The 18,464-nt window shown below is 39.3% G+C and overlaps 3 protein-coding genes across 7 annotated transcripts in view; 2 read left to right on the forward strand and 1 right to left on the reverse strand.

Annotated features, from left to right (window-relative positions):
* Positions 1-16,062, forward strand: LOC126993367 (mucolipin-3-like). The gene is made up of 12 exons (XM_050852425.1): positions 1-444; positions 4,856-5,066; positions 5,379-5,478; positions 5,783-5,974; positions 6,228-6,381; positions 7,051-7,241; positions 7,596-7,712; positions 7,865-7,963; positions 8,234-8,383; positions 10,479-10,499; positions 15,630-15,715; positions 16,056-16,062. Exons 1-12 carry the CDS (start codon positions 159-161, stop codon positions 16,060-16,062), a joined length of 1,614 nt encoding a protein of 537 aa, XP_050708382.1. The 5' UTR covers positions 1-158.
* LOC126993365 (mucolipin-3-like) lies at positions 15,815-18,147 on the forward strand. The gene is given in 4 exon segments (XM_050852424.1): positions 15,815-16,096; positions 16,098-16,176; positions 16,691-16,897; positions 17,589-18,147. Coding segments are annotated over 4 exon segments (462 nt in total). The 5' UTR covers positions 15,815-16,070; the 3' UTR covers positions 17,739-18,147.
* LOC126993363 (GDP-D-glucose phosphorylase 1-like) overlaps positions 16,548-18,464 on the reverse strand; it is a 25,679-nt gene continuing 23,762 nt past the window's right edge. For all 5 annotated transcript variants that reach the window (XM_050852417.1, XM_050852418.1, XM_050852419.1 and 2 more), the window contains exon 10: positions 16,548-16,881. The gene's annotated coding sequence lies outside the window, so the exon portion shown is untranslated. The remainder of the gene's footprint in view (positions 16,882-18,464) is intronic.

Raw genomic sequence — 18,464 nt, forward strand, 5'->3', positions numbered from 1 at the left:
GGGCGTGACGTCACCAGTCAGCTGAGTCAACACTCAACAACAACAACAGTGCTACGGCGGCGGCCACAAAGGAAAGGTTGCGTACACTCCCTCCCTGTCGTGCTGAGGACTTGTGGTCGTGCTGAGCGGTGCGGTGCGGTGCAGGAGGCGTGCAGGCCATGAACGCGGCCAACCATGGACAGTGTCACAGACGCCGCAGTTCGCGCGACGAGCGGCCCGACCACCTGAAGGGGGAGGCGGCGGGCGAGCAGCCAGGTGTGGGCCACGAGGCAGCGCTGGGCAGGGAGCTGCCATGCCAGGGTGAGGACACGCCCCTGTTGGCCGAGGAGGCGCACGCCCCTGGCTCCCCCGCCATGCGCAGGGTCATGGCTGGGCAGCGGGCGGCGCGCCACACGCCGCGGTTCCGCTCCGGGTCGTGGTCTGGGGTCACGGAGAGCGAGGACGGTGTGTGGGTCATCCCTTTGTGTGCACGCGCTGGCCGCCGCGCCCTGTAGCTTGATGGATGTTTTTGGCCTGCAGCCAGTAGCTAGTGACTTCATGGCTTCCCAGATAACACCATCTCACCTTGAGGCTCTTCAAGTATTATGTAATACTTTAACCACCCAAGCTTACTGCCCCACCCCTCTGCAGTGCTCTGTAACATTGCTTCAACCACCCTGTAAAGTATTATGTAGCACCAGCACCCCATGAGCATGTCTTTTTACCCCAGTGTGCACATAATGAATTTATACCCCAATTAAGATTGGAGGAAAAGGCAACTTTTTAACCCAGTAATCAATGGGATATGATTTGCACTGAGAGATCATTCAGACCAAATATTTTTGCATTACTTGAGTCTTTTACCAATTTTCACTCAGGTGGTCAACACTATTTTTTCTGATAATCTCAATATGCTCAAAATTCCTTAGTATTGTCTGTCGCAAATTACTCGTTTCTGCAATAATATTTTTTTAATTCACAAAAATGTTGGAGTGGTCACTGGACAAATCCCCTTATAGGAGGTGGTGAGGCATTGAGGGGTGGGAAAGCAACCCCTCCCCCTCATTAGGAGTTAGTTTTGATTCTGTTTGATTTGATTTATATTGATACTTAATTGTTACTCATTTTGTCATGGTTAGTGGTGGTGTGTAGGGGGTGTGCTGAGATGGTGACTGGTGAGAACTGGCATCTCGGATGAAGTTGGTGAAAAGTGGAGTTTTAGCCAATTTTCATGTTCACTGGGATTCATTATGGTAACAAGACACCTCCCGCTCACTGTGGTAAAAAGACATGTTAGTAAAGTCAATCTTAAGCAACTTTCATTCATCTTATTTTGTCAATTTTGATTCATCTTGGAATTTTCCCACCATTCTGTTCTGTTACATTTGTGACAAGTTATGTAGCACTATAGTCTGTCGATTTTAACTTGAGCCCTTGGGCACGACTCAGGGACTCCCCACAAGACTGCGCTGGTGCCACATCACTCCATTACTCTCCTCAGAGAGGGTCGCTACCTCTCTCCTTTTCTCTTTTGCATGGCTGTGCATGGTGCGAGAGTGAGATCCACTTGAGTTGTCCATTATGTTGGAACGCTGAATGGTGCGGCCTGGCGCTTGTTGCCAAGGTCCAACAGGCGGCAACGTCACATGAGCCACGTTGCCAATTGAAGTGGAAGGTTTACTGAGTCGCCTTTCCGTCTAATCCCAAGCCATTCATAACACCATGCAGTCGTATTATGAATATATATATATATATATATATATATATATATATATATATATATATATATATATATATATATATATATATATATATATATATATATATATATATATATATATATATATATATTACATAAATAGATAACATACAGACTAACAGTGAGACAGATCACCATGCACAGGTCATTACTAGATCTGTAAACAATGAGGGTTTCCCTGGGCCAAGCCACAGGGCTCGAGTTAGAGTCGATGGACTACAGTCTACATCCCCTCCCTACCTCAACCTATGTAGCGCACACTATCACCAAGGCTAGCAATCCCTTCCCCCTCAGTGTTATGCATCATTTGAATGACCCCGCCCCACTGGCAACATTAATCCAACATAACCAACTGCTGCAACTGAACAATGAGGAATATTGAGATCAATTTGAAATGCCGTAATCAGTAAAAAATGTGAATGAACTCCTTAGTATCAGTTTATAGTATGTGATCTTGTAAGAAATGGTCACTTTTAGTTTTAGCGTAAACAGTCACTATTCTAATTATTTCAATGAGGCTAATTATATATTTTTCTACAAAACATTCTCAGAATCACAATTATTTGATTTTTATTTAGGAGACAGTCCCAGTTTGGGGTAAAGGGTTGAATGTTGCTGTATTTTAAAGATCCCCAGCCAGATAATGTAGATAGTAAGGAGCCTAGCTACATTTTTACTATGGTACATTTTAGCTACTTTTAAATACACAAAACTTTCACCTTCCTTTCTTCCTTCCTCCTCCATGACATTTCCCTCCTTCATGTCTGCCTGTGTAACACTACTATATAATTTATTTGTATTTTTTTTTTGCTCTTAGATGTATTCAAGCCTATACCTAGTTTGTTTGTGCTGTAATGTTGTTCTGTACTTTTTAGTGTACATATGAGATGCAGCTTTATATTATAGGCTATCTTGGAAAAAATCTATACAGTCCTTATTTACTTATTCAGCATTTGCATAATCTTTTATTTAGTTTACATATACATAGTACTTCATAATAGATAAAGTAATACGTGATAAAAAGTAAAGTCCATAACGGAATAATACTCGGTGGTTTAATATACTGTATGTAAAAACATGTCGCTGTTTTAATTATATTACTTTTCCAATAACTTTCAGTGCCTTGTCATGTCTACCATCAGCAGATATCACTATGATAATGCTGATAATATGAAACTCCCCTTGTGACTGTAAAGTAACTGCTTAACAGCGCAAACTATCAATGGACTGTACTTGGTATAGTTTTTTTTCTTTAATTTTTTTGGAGGGGGATGGGGGCTATTCAGTTTAATTCATTTAGTAAGCTTGGTGGAACCTGAGTATTTCTGTGCAGTTTGTCCTGTCTGACTGCAGCTTTCTTGAAGAAATTTGATAGTACGCATAAAGGAAAAAAACTTTCAGTGAAATATCAGTTATGCAAGATTTATTGAGATGTGTAGTGGTGTGTGGTGATGTTTTCCGCTGTAGCTGTGAATTAAAAAGGGACCTTTGTTTTGTAAGCCTCCTGGATGTTCTTTGAAACCAAGGCTTGCCCTGTATTACATACATTTTTATACGTTCCATACATTTAACTTCTATAAGCCAGCTTTTTTACTTCAGTCACTGTTGTCAGTGAAGGTGAGGTTATGGGTCATGACAAATTAATATCAGTGTGCACAACATAAATGTGTCTTAATTGCTTCTTTTGACAGCATGATGAGCCTACGTATATTTGTAATTCACATCAGTTCCTCACTATGCACACGCTTAGTATTTGTTATTTCAAGGCGTTCATGTGTGCATAGTACAGCCCCAGATCTGCACATTTTCAAGCCATGCTCACTGCCATGCCTCTTGGGTGTGCTCATGAAGGCTGCAGTATCTTTTTTTGCTAAATATTTAGGTGCAGTATGGTGTCTGAACAGGCTACTGCTGATGGTGTCTGATACTAATGGGTGGACCTTTTAAAATTAAGAATGGAAATTCATCGTTTTTCCTTAGTAATCACGTGTTTTATATCGATGACATCAAGGGGTAGTCTGTGACTCAAAGAATGGCACACAAAGTGGTGGACATGAGGTCTCATTTGAACCACATTGTTGAATGGCTGACCATTTTTCACCTTGTCAGGTGGCTGAAGATACCTACTAGACATCAACCCTGATGTTGATTATGACCACTGAAAGGTTAAGCACAGGGGACAGCATGAGCCAATCAAATAAGAAATCAGTGAATGGGAGCATATGCCAGGGGGATATGTTGCCTCGCTCAACACAAGTATACTATGGCATTGTTGTTATCTAATCAGGCAGACAAAGATTCAATTCCTTAACCCGGTAGCTGCGGGGATCATATTTCTTAAAGGCCCCTCTAAGCGAGAAAATGAGAAAAAAATCATCACTCACGCAAACCATTTCATAATATATATCAACGCATTTGTGATCAGTTTATACATCATCTATTTTTGGGAGTTTATATCATGGCAAAAATTTGGGCTGTCACTGGTACACGGTAAAGCCACAAATTTGGCCCGTCACTGCTACTGGGTTCAGACGCTTGTGCTCCCTGTCTTGCTATATGGCTGTGAGACATGGACATTGAATAGTGACTAGGAGAAGCGTGTTGATGCCTTTGGTACCAAGTGCCTTTGCAGGATCATGGGGGTATCACTGGAATGACTTCATACTGAACCAGCAATTACTTCATGTAACTGAATTGAGACCTGTTACCAGCTTAGTCTGTGAATGACAACCCTGACTATATGGACATGTGGCTCATTTCCCATTTTGAACAAATTGCATCTCAAAGTAAAGAGATAAGATTTATAGCTTTTTGGTCAGTGGGCTCTATGATCTTTGGGTTGAATTCCCCTTTTACACCATATTTGGGAGTAATCTACAGAAATGAATACAAGCCAGGGAAGCCTGCAACATGATGTATGAAACAATGATTGCTGTAATGGTATCCACACAAGGCTTAAACATCAGCGTTCTAATTAAGGGCAGCATGCAAAAGACCATGAAGACCATCACTACTCTGGTACATGTTTCTAGGCTATTGAACAACTCACACTACATCTTCAAATTATAGACCATGGAAACTGAAAAATTAATGGCTGTATGTTTGGTTTGTGGGCAGAGCTGGAGGGCATGGCTCAAGTCCTCCAAAGCCAGTCAGTGCCTGAGGTGAAGGTGGTGGGTCCCGAGGGAATCTGCCGAGAATCTCACTATGGGTCTGTGTCATCTGGCCTCACCAGTGAAGGTGGACCCATGGATGACTCCACAACCACCAACACAACTGCCCTGCTCCATCCCAATGTGACACCCAACAGGATGAGGCGTCGGCTCAAGTAAGTGTGTGCATGCATGCTTCCCAAATTTTATTACTCTGAATAACTGAGGCCTTAAAGTTCAACAACTAACCATCCACCATTAACTCATAACCATTAAGTCATAAATACACCAAACTCATTTGCTGAATAAGGTCTTTAAATGACTTTCTGAGTATGTTCAGTAGTACAATGTCATTTTTAGTCATGATTTTTTCATATTTTGTTTTATTGTGAGTACATACTATGGCAATTAGTGCTAATTTGCCATAGACATTTTATAGATTGATTTCTTTATTTTATTTGCACACTAAGCTCAACTCTATCTTGCAGGTTCTTCTTCATGAATCCTGTTGAGAAGTGGCATGCTAGAAGACGCTTTCCCTGGAAACTGCTTCTTCAAGTGTTTAAGATAGTTGTTGTGACAGCACAGGTCAGTTCCATTTAAAAATGTTTGAAGGAAGTGGTTTGTGCAAGCAAAAAAAAGCCTTAGGAAAAGTACTAAGTTGTGTACACTTGTTAACAATCCACATAAAAGGGTCTATCACTAAATTATTGTCCTGTCTTTGGCACAGCTTTTTTATTTTCGGTGTAATGAAAGGTCTTGCTATGGTGGTCAGGTGTACCGAATTATGTGAATCATAAAATTGTTCTTTGAGAAATCTAATTACATTCGTGATCTATAGTAAGGCAGGTGTACATGTATGTTTTCTTAACATCTTTGCTTTGATCCACAGTTATGCCTCTTCGCTCAGCAGCGGTACAGTCATGTAGACTATCTATGGGACACCAAGGTCTCGTTTTCTCACCTGTTCATCAAGGGCTGGGAGAGCACCAGAGAGATACAAGTGTACCCTCCAGGGACAGGTCCTCTAGCTGTTTACGAAAAGCAAGAGTTTTATGCGTATTTAGATTATGCCATCATAACAGTAAGTTTATTTGGGATGCTTTCTTTGTGTTTTATACCTGTGTCATAACTTCAGTGGTGTCACGATCATAATTGAATGGTAGCTTTATATTGAACAATTATATTTCTACATGCCTTGCCCAACAGCAAAAAATTTAAAATTGCTTCTGTCTCTGTGTACGAGGGGTGGCCAATATAGTAATTTCATTGAAATAATCAGGCTTTCTCAAGGCACATCAATGGCCACAGTCACTTATCTGTATCGCTGTTTTCAGTATGCCAACATCAACGACAAGGCCATTGGAACGTATTCCTACAAGTACAAAGATGGGGAACTAGTGTTGCCAACCCTGTGTAATTCCCACTATGCTGGCGGTCATGTCTTCCTCAACAATAATACATATATTCTCAGTGACAACATCACCACATGTAAGTAAAGTTTTATGACTTCCATCTTTTTGCATTACAGAATGTGGGAAAGGCTGCAGATATTGTAAGAGAAAACTTAATAGTACATAAACACCTAAAGGACGAGTGTCCTGCCTGGGGACGCCTCCGTTTCCTCATGTTTCCCTTGTTTCCTCGACCTTCGCTACTGTTCTACATCTGAAATGCACTAATGGACAACCTTAGGTCTAAATACATGCATACGTTGGGCTGGAGGCGCAGTCTCATGGCTAGTTGTGATGGATAAAGTTTTTTTTCCTATTTTTGGCTTTGGCACACAAGGAAATTTGCACATAAAGCCAAGTCTTTTACCTCATGTGCACACATAGACCTTATTTGTATATTTCTGATTGTTACTATTAGCTATTTCACCTTGATTTTTATTTGTTGTATTATAAATATCATATGAGCTTATATGAAAAATGTACTTGAAAAACGGCCATTTTTTGCATTCTCCGGAGTCACCTCTTAGATTTTTTGCGTCCCTTATGGGTTAAACTGAAGCTAAAAAGAGGTAGGCACAAACACATTTACTTCATAGTTTAGTGCTTGTTGTACTAAACCTGCTCTTTTATCACTTTTTATACATTTTGTATACTAACAACTTTAATATGCTAGATTCATAGTTTCACATTTTTCTCCCCACTGCAGCTTGCATAAATATCCCTGTGGAGGAGGTCAATGCAACAGACTGGTCCATTGAAACCTACTTGGAACAGAACAACTTCACCATAAACTTTGACCTGCTCCTCAACACTGAGTTCACCTTCCACCTTCGCACCATAAAGCTGAGAGTCAACCTGCCGTTTGACACCCCAGAATGCTATGGTCTCACAGGGAAGGTGAGTTAGGCAGAGTTGGACACAAAGGAATCACATTAACAGTATGACATCATTTAGGGCTGTCATGGTTGAGAGTCCACAGGAAATGTCATGCTTGCTTCTCCCAAACTTTTCATCCATTCTGCTATCCCTATTTTTTCTCTTTTTATTAATTTTGCCACCAGTTACCATCTCTACCTGTACTATACCTGTCTGTTTTATTTCTGCCACATGTCTACTCATATCACATGGCTTTAAATCCAATCTTAACCTTTTGGCCTGCAAATACCTCATACAAATAGATGAATCCCAGTGTTGTCTTCACTCATAATTGAAGTTTTGTATGCCTGCCACCTAATTTTATCACTGTTGCAGATAGTGTTCAACAACCATGATCATGACGGGCAAATGGTTGTGGACCTGGACTTGGGGGCACAGGTGCTGGAGTGTCATGGCTCAGTTATGCTGGTCTCTGAGGCACACACACTCAAGGTAGTAAAGCTTCATGCCTGTGTGTTAATATTGCTTTTGTATACAGTAACAGAGCTTGCATTCATATGTTTTACTTTTATGCCTTACTGTAACTTAAGAAATGCAGGATAACAGCTCTGCAGTAATGATATGACTGGGATATTCATTTTCAGGTGTGGCGGATGGTCATCAACATTACAAGCATCATCATCTGCATCATTTCCCTCATCATGTGTGTGCGTGCCATGTACCGCGCACAGCTGCTCAGGAAGGTGGGTCGGGTCTCGGGGGACAGTAGTGGTTTGTTTATAAAGTCTCAAGACACATGACAGATAAAGGGGTGTCATTAATAGATGTAATGTATTGTTATTGTTTAATGCTTTCTGTTTAGAATTGCAGGATAGATAGATATACATTTGATTAGTAAGAAAAATTAAAGTCTTTATTGTAATGTATTAAAGGAAATGTAACAGACCAAAAGTAAAGTCAGATATGAGATTTCTGCAGAGATTTTCCTGTCAACAAATGTTTTCTTCCTCCAGACAACAGAGACGTTCTTCAGCCGACACTTTGGGAAGGAATTGAGCTTTGAAGAACGCATGGAATTTGTCAACTTGTGGTATTTGCTCATATGCATCAACGACATCCTCATAATCTTGGGCTCCTTCCTCAAAATTGGCCTGGAGAGTAAGGTGAGTCATCTTCACCCAATTTCTTTGCTTACATGAAAAATGTGACTAGCCATGACAAAGCACATGGTTTGTTGGCACTCATCATCCCTCTTGTAAATATCTGATAGCTAAAAGTTCTTGTCTTATTTAAAAGTTAATGGAATAATTAATCCAAATTAAAGGAAAATACTAAGAACTGAAGCTACACACATGTACACACCCATGCACACACGGCAGAAAAAAAGTAATAAAAAATATCCACTCAAGTACAGGTTGGTATCACAAACAAGCATAATATGTAAGCTATGTGAAATGATTTTAAAGAATAGATGGGTTTTGGTCTGGAAGAAAATTTTATGATATCATAATGACAGTTTATATTCACAGAGATATCATTGTGTATTAAACTTACCGAGGATTTGTACGAGGGCTGTTAATATTGTGGAGGAGGGAGAAGGATGGGTTGGTTGCATCTCATCACCATCTTCAGCCATTACTAGTCCACTGCAGGACATGGCCATGCCTAGTGTTCTCCACCTCTCTCAGTCTGATGTTAGTGTACTCCATCTTGCTCTGGCAAATGCTCTATTTTAATCTCTCCACCTACAGATCCTGGGTTGCCACCTTGTTACTTTGGTTGTCTATTTCTATCACTTCCATGCATGATATAACCTGCTCGTGCCTCTTCCTAATTTATTCCTGTTTTTCAGTTTTATACTCTGCATTTTTCTCTTAATTTCTTCTTTGTCACAAACCTTAAAGTACTATAAGTTATTGAATCATTGTAGAACATTGGTTAACAATGTTGAATTTTAAGGTAAGGGCTATGGTTCTATTTGATATTTTATATATTAGCAACAAAGTTCACTAGTTGTTCTCAGTACTAGCTCCTGTCCTTCCCTACCCACCTTATTCCTTATACTTAATTAGGGATATGCCGATACCAAAATTTTGACCGATACCGATACCAATACACCAATATTTGACCGATACCAGTGCATTTTTTTTTTTATACAACAATTCTAGCAGCTAAAAGGCAATATCAAATGTTAAGAAAAAAAAACACTACTTGCTTTTCCACCATTGAAGGGAAGAAAAAAAAAGTAACCAGTGGTGGTCTGAAAAAAGGTGTCTATAGATCCGTAGCCAGATGTGCTGATCACTGCACCACGGAAGCGCATATTAACCTTATATGGGGCGGCGAGGCAGCAGTGCATGGTTAACCCAAGTGTTAACACCCACCCCCATGAGTTTCGACAAGGGGTGAGGGAGGAGGCGCCTCGTGAGGTCTAGTTGACTCAGCAAGGTTAGCTTTACCTTAATTGCCCTACATTTAGGCAGCCCTGGCAGCGTGCCCTGTTGCGAGGCGACTGTCTGACTGACTGAGGCAGGCAAATGAGGCGAGTGAAGGGGTTCCGCCAATCCTGCACCGAAGCTACTAAACCTGTATTGTATGCGTCCGCAGTACCAAATGCTATACTGTATACCAAGTATTATGTACTTGTATTCAAAGTAATATGAATCTTATCGTTTAAAGTGATGAAAATTAATTCACGGGAAATTCCAAACTACGTAGTATCATGATACTGGATAATTACACTTTTCTAATATTTTTTCAACAAATTAGAAAATCCAATTTCTGTTGAACAAAATTATTTGCAACGAGTGACATGCAACATACAAAACTCCTTCAGGTATCGGTAGTATCGGCAGAAAATCAGCCGATACCGATACTCTTAAAATGTGCCGATACCACCGATACCGATCCATCGGTACATCCCTATACTTAATAAGTATTTCTTAGCATGTTTAATTTTCTTATTTTTCTTTGACCTATTTTGATAGTACTATACAACCTATTTTGATGGTACTACACGAGTGTTTCACTTGGACTGTTTCAGTGGGGCACTGATAACAGCATCCCCAAATTGGTTCCACTAGCTGTTGCTTAATATAAATTGTGTGTATTTGCTAAGTGTATTGCTCAGTTGATGGAGGAAGACCATACAAGAATGAAAGTATAAGTGAAGGATGGGTTTTCTTATGATACAGAATCAACCCTCAAACATATTGATTGATGACTTTATTATCTATTAAGGTTTTCTATTTTTTTCAGCTGTTACATCATGAGGATGTGGTAGGTATGCATGTTTTTAGGCATCACTATTAATTTTCTGCATATGTGTGTATTTGTTCACTCATTTAATATATACTGAATTTTTTGGCATATGAGATGCGCCATTAATAAAAATACTTGTCCGCCACTAATGGGCTGGAGTTGACCACCTGGCCCCGTCCAAGAAAGTCTATTGACGCTATGAACCACATGTTGGTAAAACAAGAAGGCACAGGATGTACCCTAAATTTAGGTTGAAATATTTTGGGAAAGCAAAAACGAGGTAAATTTTCTAAAGCCTGCAGTTGGAGCTACCACCCACCTTCACCCCTTACTCACTAAGCTTAATAATTTCATTTCCCATGAGCCGAGGTGCTGGTCCTGCAAACTGAGCTGCGAAGCTACTGATTTAGTGGAGTTGTTACTAATTCAGTGGGACTTGGTAGGTGGGGCCAGGTTACTAATTTGGTGGGGCTAGGTTATTATTTAGTTTTAAGCTGCATTTTTTGGGTGGGGTTGATTGATTAAAAAAAAAAAAAAAAAAGAATAATTACCAAAGATCAGATTTATTTAAAACCCAGAAAACTGCCTAAAATCAGTGATAAGTCATTCAAGTCTTTTCTGATTGACATAAACACACAAAAAAACTCAGAACTAATAATTACCAAAGATCAGATTTATTTAAAACACAGAAAACTGCCTATAATCAGTGTTAAGTCATTCAAGTGTTTTCTGAATCTTTTCCTGAATTTTTCTTTGATTTTACAGAACTGCTTTTATGCACTTTACTTTTCTTGTAATTCAGAGTTTTTGTTTTGTTTTTAGTTTTTGCGTACCCTCTCTGATTTCTGAGGTAAATAGTATGAGCTGATCTAGGCTGGATGAGCGCTGTTCCCCTCTATCATGACCACAATGCCAAAACACACAATACTACAAGTAACCAGTGCTTCATTATTTTAAACAAATATTTTGCTGGCTATGTAAAACGTAGAGTGATTTTAAGGTTAATTTTGAAAATAGCATCTTATATGCCACTAAATGTAACATTTCTATCAATTTTTCATGAATTTATGTAGTTATTAATCTTTCTGTTTTGTTTTGCTGGTTTTCACTGTTGTAGTGTATATCCATTTAACATATTTATCACAACTAATAATGAAGAGGGCAGTAATGACAGTTTTGTAAAGTTACTTACCCTCACTTAGACTTAGTATATATCGGTAGAGTGAGACTAAAAAATATTTATCTAGATTATATTGAGAATGCACTGTATGTATAAAAACATTGTTAGCTCCGTACACTTGATTAGCTTTGGTCAGACCTAATCCAACATGGTCCCTGCTGCATGAATCTTATGAAATACAAATTCATTTCAATCATACAGAAATAATGACTGGTTTAAATGAAAAAAGCTGTAGAGGGAAACAAAATAGTATGTGCAACAGTAGTAAGAAGTTTGGGCATCTTGGTAAGGTATATGACTTGAGAATTCTGTATTGGGAGAGTTTGGGAAATGGGTGAAGGAGGGAAACAAGTTGCAGTTAAGGAAGTTGATTAAGTACAGACAGGCATGATAGCAAAGTTGACTAGTGTGGCCTTGGCTTATGACTCATTTAGAAACCTAGATTTGTTTAATGGCATGGCTAAATCTTGCTTGGCTTTGTCTGTTCTATCTATATTTGTAGTTGTGATTGCCTGTTCTCTCCAGGGACTGCCCTCTAAGGGGTTGCCACATTAGAAGTCTAGTTCTCCCTGTTGATTCACTCCCTTTTTGCAGCATCCACAACCTTTCCTCCCATGGCTCTCCTTCATGTATTCCTCAGATTTTTCAATCCACTGTACCTTATCCTGCCACCCTCTGCCCTCCTCATTGACTGTTTCACTCCCTTAACCCCTCCGGGACCGGCAGCGGTGGTAATCTTGGGGCTGCCAGGACCGGCCCTCCAGCGCTAGACACCAAAAATAGCCTGTATTCACACACTCCTTGCTCTTAACCTACAATGGACGAGCAAATGAAACAAACTTTGTACTCACTATTAAATTCTATTTACGCAAGCTAGTCTATAATGTAAGCTCCCTCCATGCAATAAAGCCCCTTTTGTGTGTGGTTAGCGGGAGGGTAATACGCGTGGCATTCAGGTCTGAGGGCAGAAGGGTGCGGGCAGGAAATCAGACACATCAGAATCAGTGTCACTGCGTTCTGCCATGATAAGAGCAGAGCAGAGACTGACAGAGTAGCCAAACTAAATCTCGGGCAGAGTTTCCAATAAGTGAAATACAAAAATTAGCGAAATGTAGCTAAATTTGGCATAAAAACAGCAAGGCTGTTATAACTGCCTCCAGTCCTTGCCTGTAAAGTCCATTCACATAACATGCTCAAATCACCCAGTGAAATATGCTTTGCCCATTCCAACACAGCACTCTCCACCATTTACACACATCTGTACCACATCTGTTTACCTCTTCATTACTCACACTGTCCCATATTATTACTCTACATTCTCTCAAGTAACTTGCCAGATGCACAGGTCAAGTTTTATGCATCAGCTCTTATATTCTTCTGTATCTTCTATTCCATGGTAGTTTCATGTTAAAGTGGCATATATTTATTACATTTTACGATACATATATGATTGTAAAGGTAAAGTTTGGGGCACATGCTTTGCTGCACGGTGTCTCTGCATTCATTTCTGTTACTGCAGTCCTTGAGCCTGTGGTAGGGAAGAATCCTTTACCTCGGGACACAGGGCAATTGTGACAACCAGGGTTATACAGTTTACCTTCGCCAGGTTTCCCAAGATACCCATTTATTATCCATCCTGAAAAAAAGGCTGGTTAGTTGGTTATCATGCCTAACTATGAATCTGCAGGCCTGGATTCGAATCTTGGCCTGGGCAGTCAGTGCACAGCCCACCAAGCTGTTGATCCTTTCTATTGGAATGGTCAATCAATGGGTACCTGGGGAATCCTGGGGATGGTAAACTGTGGTAACCTGGATATTGCACTGGCCCTGTCTCCCGGGTTAATGGGTTCTCACTCATCACAGGCTCAAGAGCTAGTGGTATGGAAATGAGCACCACGGCCATGCTCAGTTATAACATATGTGCCTAACTTTATCTTTACCTGAAAGGGGTAATCACAGCAGGTTAGGTTGTGTGCTGATTATCCAGACTGGGATTGAACCTGGGTCTGCAGATTCATAGCTAGGACTGGTAACCATTACACTATGTAGGCGCTATTATATGATAGTGGGAACTAATATATACGTACATTGAAGTACCCATGATATCATTAGTGAAAAAAATATTGTTTCTGAACGTTTCAGAGAGTTGTCAGCTTGTCACCATCATCATATACCAGCACTTTATTTGAATGTTAGAGCAGGCTAAAGTGGGGAAAATAAGAATTTAAAGTTGTCATCTACTGCATGGAAAAGCTTAATATATGCGAAGAATAAGGTAAGGAAAGCACTATAAGAATGTAAAACACCGGTCATTTAGCAAAGTTTGAAGAGAGGGTGGATAGAGGAAATTAAATGGTAGTTGGCGATCAAGGGAGTGTTGAAAGAGGGATGTGTGGTGGGTTAGTCTTAGAGAAAAATATGAAATGATACATAGAAGTTTTGTTTCTTCTTTTGGATCAGATAGTTTTAAAATACTGAATGTGAACATAAATATTCAAGTTTTTTATTTGATATAATTAACATACATCATGGACTTTCAATGTGTGGGATGATGTTAGAGACTGTTTGGTACAGATACTTCCCTGCATAAGCATTTGATTAATGGTCCATTCTGACACCCAATCCTACTTACAAGAAAAGGTAATTCATGATGACTAATATTTGGTCTGCCATATGTCAATGGGTGCAATAACTGTAATGTTTTAATTTCATGGAAATATTTGTGAATATATAGTTGGGGCAATAATTCCATCTTGAAAGTATGTTACAAGGATAATTTATTTTGTGCAGATAATTTAAATAATAACCACAGTACACATGGTATACATAAAAGAAAGAAAGAAAAAAAATGGTTGGTGTTGCTTGGTGAGATGTGAGCTATTTGTTATTGTGCACTTGCAAGACTTTCATTGTACACCTTTTCCTCTTCAACAGCACTTTCGTGGTGTTAGGACTTCAGAATACAGAGTCCTAGAGATGTGGTTAATATTTTTTTTTGCTTTTACATGGATGGATGTAGACCTTGCGCTTACACCGATTTGAGTTTGTGAAAGGCAGTCGGCTGGTGGTAAGTGATGAAGTTTGTTCAGCCTACTGTGGGTGTGTATGTCCCGAATCACCTGGTGTCTTGTGCATGTTTGCTGGACTTGGGTAAGGTCTTCATGAAGGACTTTCTCACTTTTTTTTTTTTTTATTAAATGCAGTGTACTCAAGTTGGGAACCTGAAAATATTTGTGTGGGAAGAATGTCATGTGAAGATTTTCCGACTGTACGTACAGTGTGGTTGTCTTTGCATGTTCACATTGTTTAAAATTGTGGAAAATTAATAGTATGTACAATCATGTAAATAAGTACAGTGATTTTGTTAAGTTTGTAAGGAAGTTATCTGTTTGAAGAGAGTACAGGGTTGAGGGAGAGGGTGTCACAGGGAGACCACCAGTGATGGATCAATAGAGGGGATGGGAATGAAGAGTTGATTGGTTGAGTGAGGGAGGGTTGCCCTGACTTCTACAGTTTCTGGGGTGCAACCATGTTACTTTGGATGTTACAAAAGAAATATTGAAGGCATATTTAGTGGAGAACATGTTACATTGCAAAATGGAAGATGGCTTGTTAAAGAAGGTATCTAAAGTTCCAAATTATTTATTTTATGCTGTAATGTCAGGTTGTAGCACAAATGATATTTTTGATGTTTTATTGTCAAGATTCCCTCAATGTGACCAAGTTTGTATGGATCCAGATTTTTTTTTGGGGGGGGGGTTATGTCGCGTTCAAGATAAATCATGCCACAACTATCCGGATGTCATTGAAAGTAACAAAATTTTCTTCTTATGCATGCAGAAGTACTGTAAAATAAATTAGCACTAGTATATAAGTTATTGTACAAGAGATTGGAAGTTTTTGCCAAGCAGGGAGTGAAGTATCTGAGCACCACGTACCTGCCTATCAACTGTTTTCTTTCCTTGCAGAGCTATGAAGGCTACCTCGACACCTGGAATGTTTGCTCGCTCTTCTTGGGGTTGGGCAACTTGCTGGTGTGGTTTGGGTGTTTCTTGTACCTTGGTTTCTTCACCACATACAATGCAAGTGTTCATCAGTTGCTTCTTATCACTTCATCAGTATTTAGTATCAGTATTAATATCAGTAATTTCAATGTCTTTAAAAGTTTGGTCTTGGTTGGTTTATGATGATAATTTCAACTAACGTCAACTTCTTTGTTTTATTACTTTCCATTACTCCACCATGTTATTATCATTATTAGAACTTTGTTCTCCTTCTAAGCTGTGTTGGGAGTTTAAGGTCTGAGAAATATAAAGTTACTGAGAGAAATAAAGGTAAGCCTGTGAAAGAGGCAACATTAACATTCAGGAATGTAAAATTTTGGTTTGTTTCAGGTGTTAATTCTAACCATGAAGAAATGTATCCCAAATGTACTACTTCTCAATTTGTCTCATGATGGTGTTTGCCGGATACTGCCTCTGTGGCTGGCTGGTTCTAGGGCCATACCACTTAAAGGTAATTTATCTTCCCTCTATAGACACACACTGTGATGGCTGTTAATTGCCTTTTCTCTCATCCTAAAGCATATAAAAAGCTACTGCTGCATAATATAATGAAACGAGATAGAACATAATTAAACAGTTTAATGAACTTTTCTTTTTAAAATTAGTGTCACATATAAGCACTGACATTCTTTGTTCGTTTAAATGATGCTTTTTCTAGATGTCCACATTAATTTTATTTTAAAAATTTACGAGCTTTGATGTTTGTTGTTACAAAAATAATATCAAGATGTACTCCAGCAGTTTGCAATTTAATGAACTTTTCTTTTTAAAATTGGTATGACTTATAAACACTGACATTCTTTGTTCATATAAATAATGCTATTTCCAGATGTCCACATATTTTTATTTAAAAAATTTACAAGCATTGATGTTTGTTGTTACAAAAATTACATCAAGATGCACTTATATAATCATTTTTACAAGATTACCCGTCAGTGCTAAAACTAACAATGTTTGCACCACAGTTCCGCTCCTTTTCATCCACAATGGAGTGCCTGTACTCCCTCATCAACGGAGACGACATGTTTGCCACCTTCTCTTCCACCTCGGGCAAGGATCCTGTGGTGTGGTGGTTCTCCCGTGTCTACCTCTACTCCTTTATCTCCCTCTTCATTTATGTGATACTGAGCCTCTTCATCGCCATCATCATGGATGCCTATGAGACGATCAAGGTTAGTGAGTAGCATTATATGTCGATTTTGAGGAGGGTGGTGATGGAGGGGTAAACAGTGTGTGCATAGACACTCATGTGGTATACAGTGTTACATGGGGTTTAAGCAATTAGGCAAAAAGGTTCTATTGGGTAATTGATAAGTGACAAGTACTTCTGAAAAAAAAAAAAAAAAAAAAAAGGGTGTTCTCTGTTAGGTAATTTTATAAGGATACAAGTACTTATGTGTGTGTGTGTGTGAACCCTGGTTGTTTAATATTTATAAGGATGATTGTATGAATGAAATGAAAGCCAGAGTAGGGGAAATAGGTTCAAGGCTGAAATTGAGGAGTATGAAGCAATTTTTTGTGGGAGGCCTTTTTGCAGATGATACAGTTTTGTTGGCAGGAAATGAGATGCTACTGAGGATTATTATGCATGAATGGCAGGGTGTGTATGAGGAGAAAGTTGAAAGTGAATGTCCCTCCGCCAAGTTTGTACCCCACATTTGGTGACGTTAGGTGCGCCTATTAAGTGTAACTTTCCAAAGCAAACTCCATCCAGATTGCTTTGTAATTCTTTACAACAATTATTGCTTATAATTTGTCTCATGATATTTGTATTATCAGTAAATAAACTGATTATGATTGGTAGTGTTTTCAACACAACCTCTGCTTTAGATGGTTTTAGTAATACTCTTCCTTCTTCTTCAGCACTACTATGATGTAGGTTTTCCACTCAATGACCTGATGAAATTTGTCCAAGAGTGCACTGAAGAACCTTCAAGTGGAGTTTTCCAGGATGAGGGTGAACATACTATCCATGATGTTATAAACTCCATCTGTTGCTGTGGCTATGAGTGAGTATTATGGTTTGTTGTAGCTGTTACTTGTGTATAATTTTTACATAATGCCAAACTAGGGTGAATATCACAATGACCCACTCTTAAAACTGAATTTAGAGAGAGGGCAACACTGTATGTACTTGTTCCCATGTCTGAAGTAAACAAAAAGGTAGTATACGTCTCCTTTGCTTCTCTCAAAAGTTGTGAGGTAGAATATCGTAGATAATTTGTTAGAGAAAAGACTGTGCCTATTTCCACTTGTTTAGTTAGATTCATTGGACTGCATTTGGCTGATGTGCAAAGGGGCAGGAAGGCACCATCTTCATTCAGCACCTTATTTTCTGCATTTGTTGGTGGGAAGGTCAAGCATCAAGAAACATACAAACACGTGTTTCGAACTACGTGTTTCTCTGCTTCTTGATGCTGGACCTTCCCAACTGCAAATGTAGAAATAACAAGTCAAGAATAATGGTGTTATCCTCCTCCTTCCTCCATCATCTTGGTTGTGTATGAAATGGAGACCAATGGGTTTGACACGTGATGGGTAACTGATTTGTGGATGACTTTCATGGACAGTCTTTCCTCTGTCTGAGTCATCCTCTAGCCATGTAGCTTTCTTTGTCCCTTTCATCCTTTCAATACAAGAATACCTCCTTTACACACTCCACTTTGCTAACCACATGGCATTATTCAAATTCACCCCCACACCACCTCATCTCTGTCAGTGTCACAACCCCACAAATGT

Source organism: Eriocheir sinensis, unplaced genomic scaffold (assembly GCF_024679095.1).
Source record: "Eriocheir sinensis breed Jianghai 21 unplaced genomic scaffold, ASM2467909v1 Scaffold606, whole genome shotgun sequence".
In the NCBI taxonomy this organism is placed as follows: Eukaryota; Metazoa; Arthropoda; class Malacostraca; order Decapoda; family Varunidae; genus Eriocheir; species Eriocheir sinensis.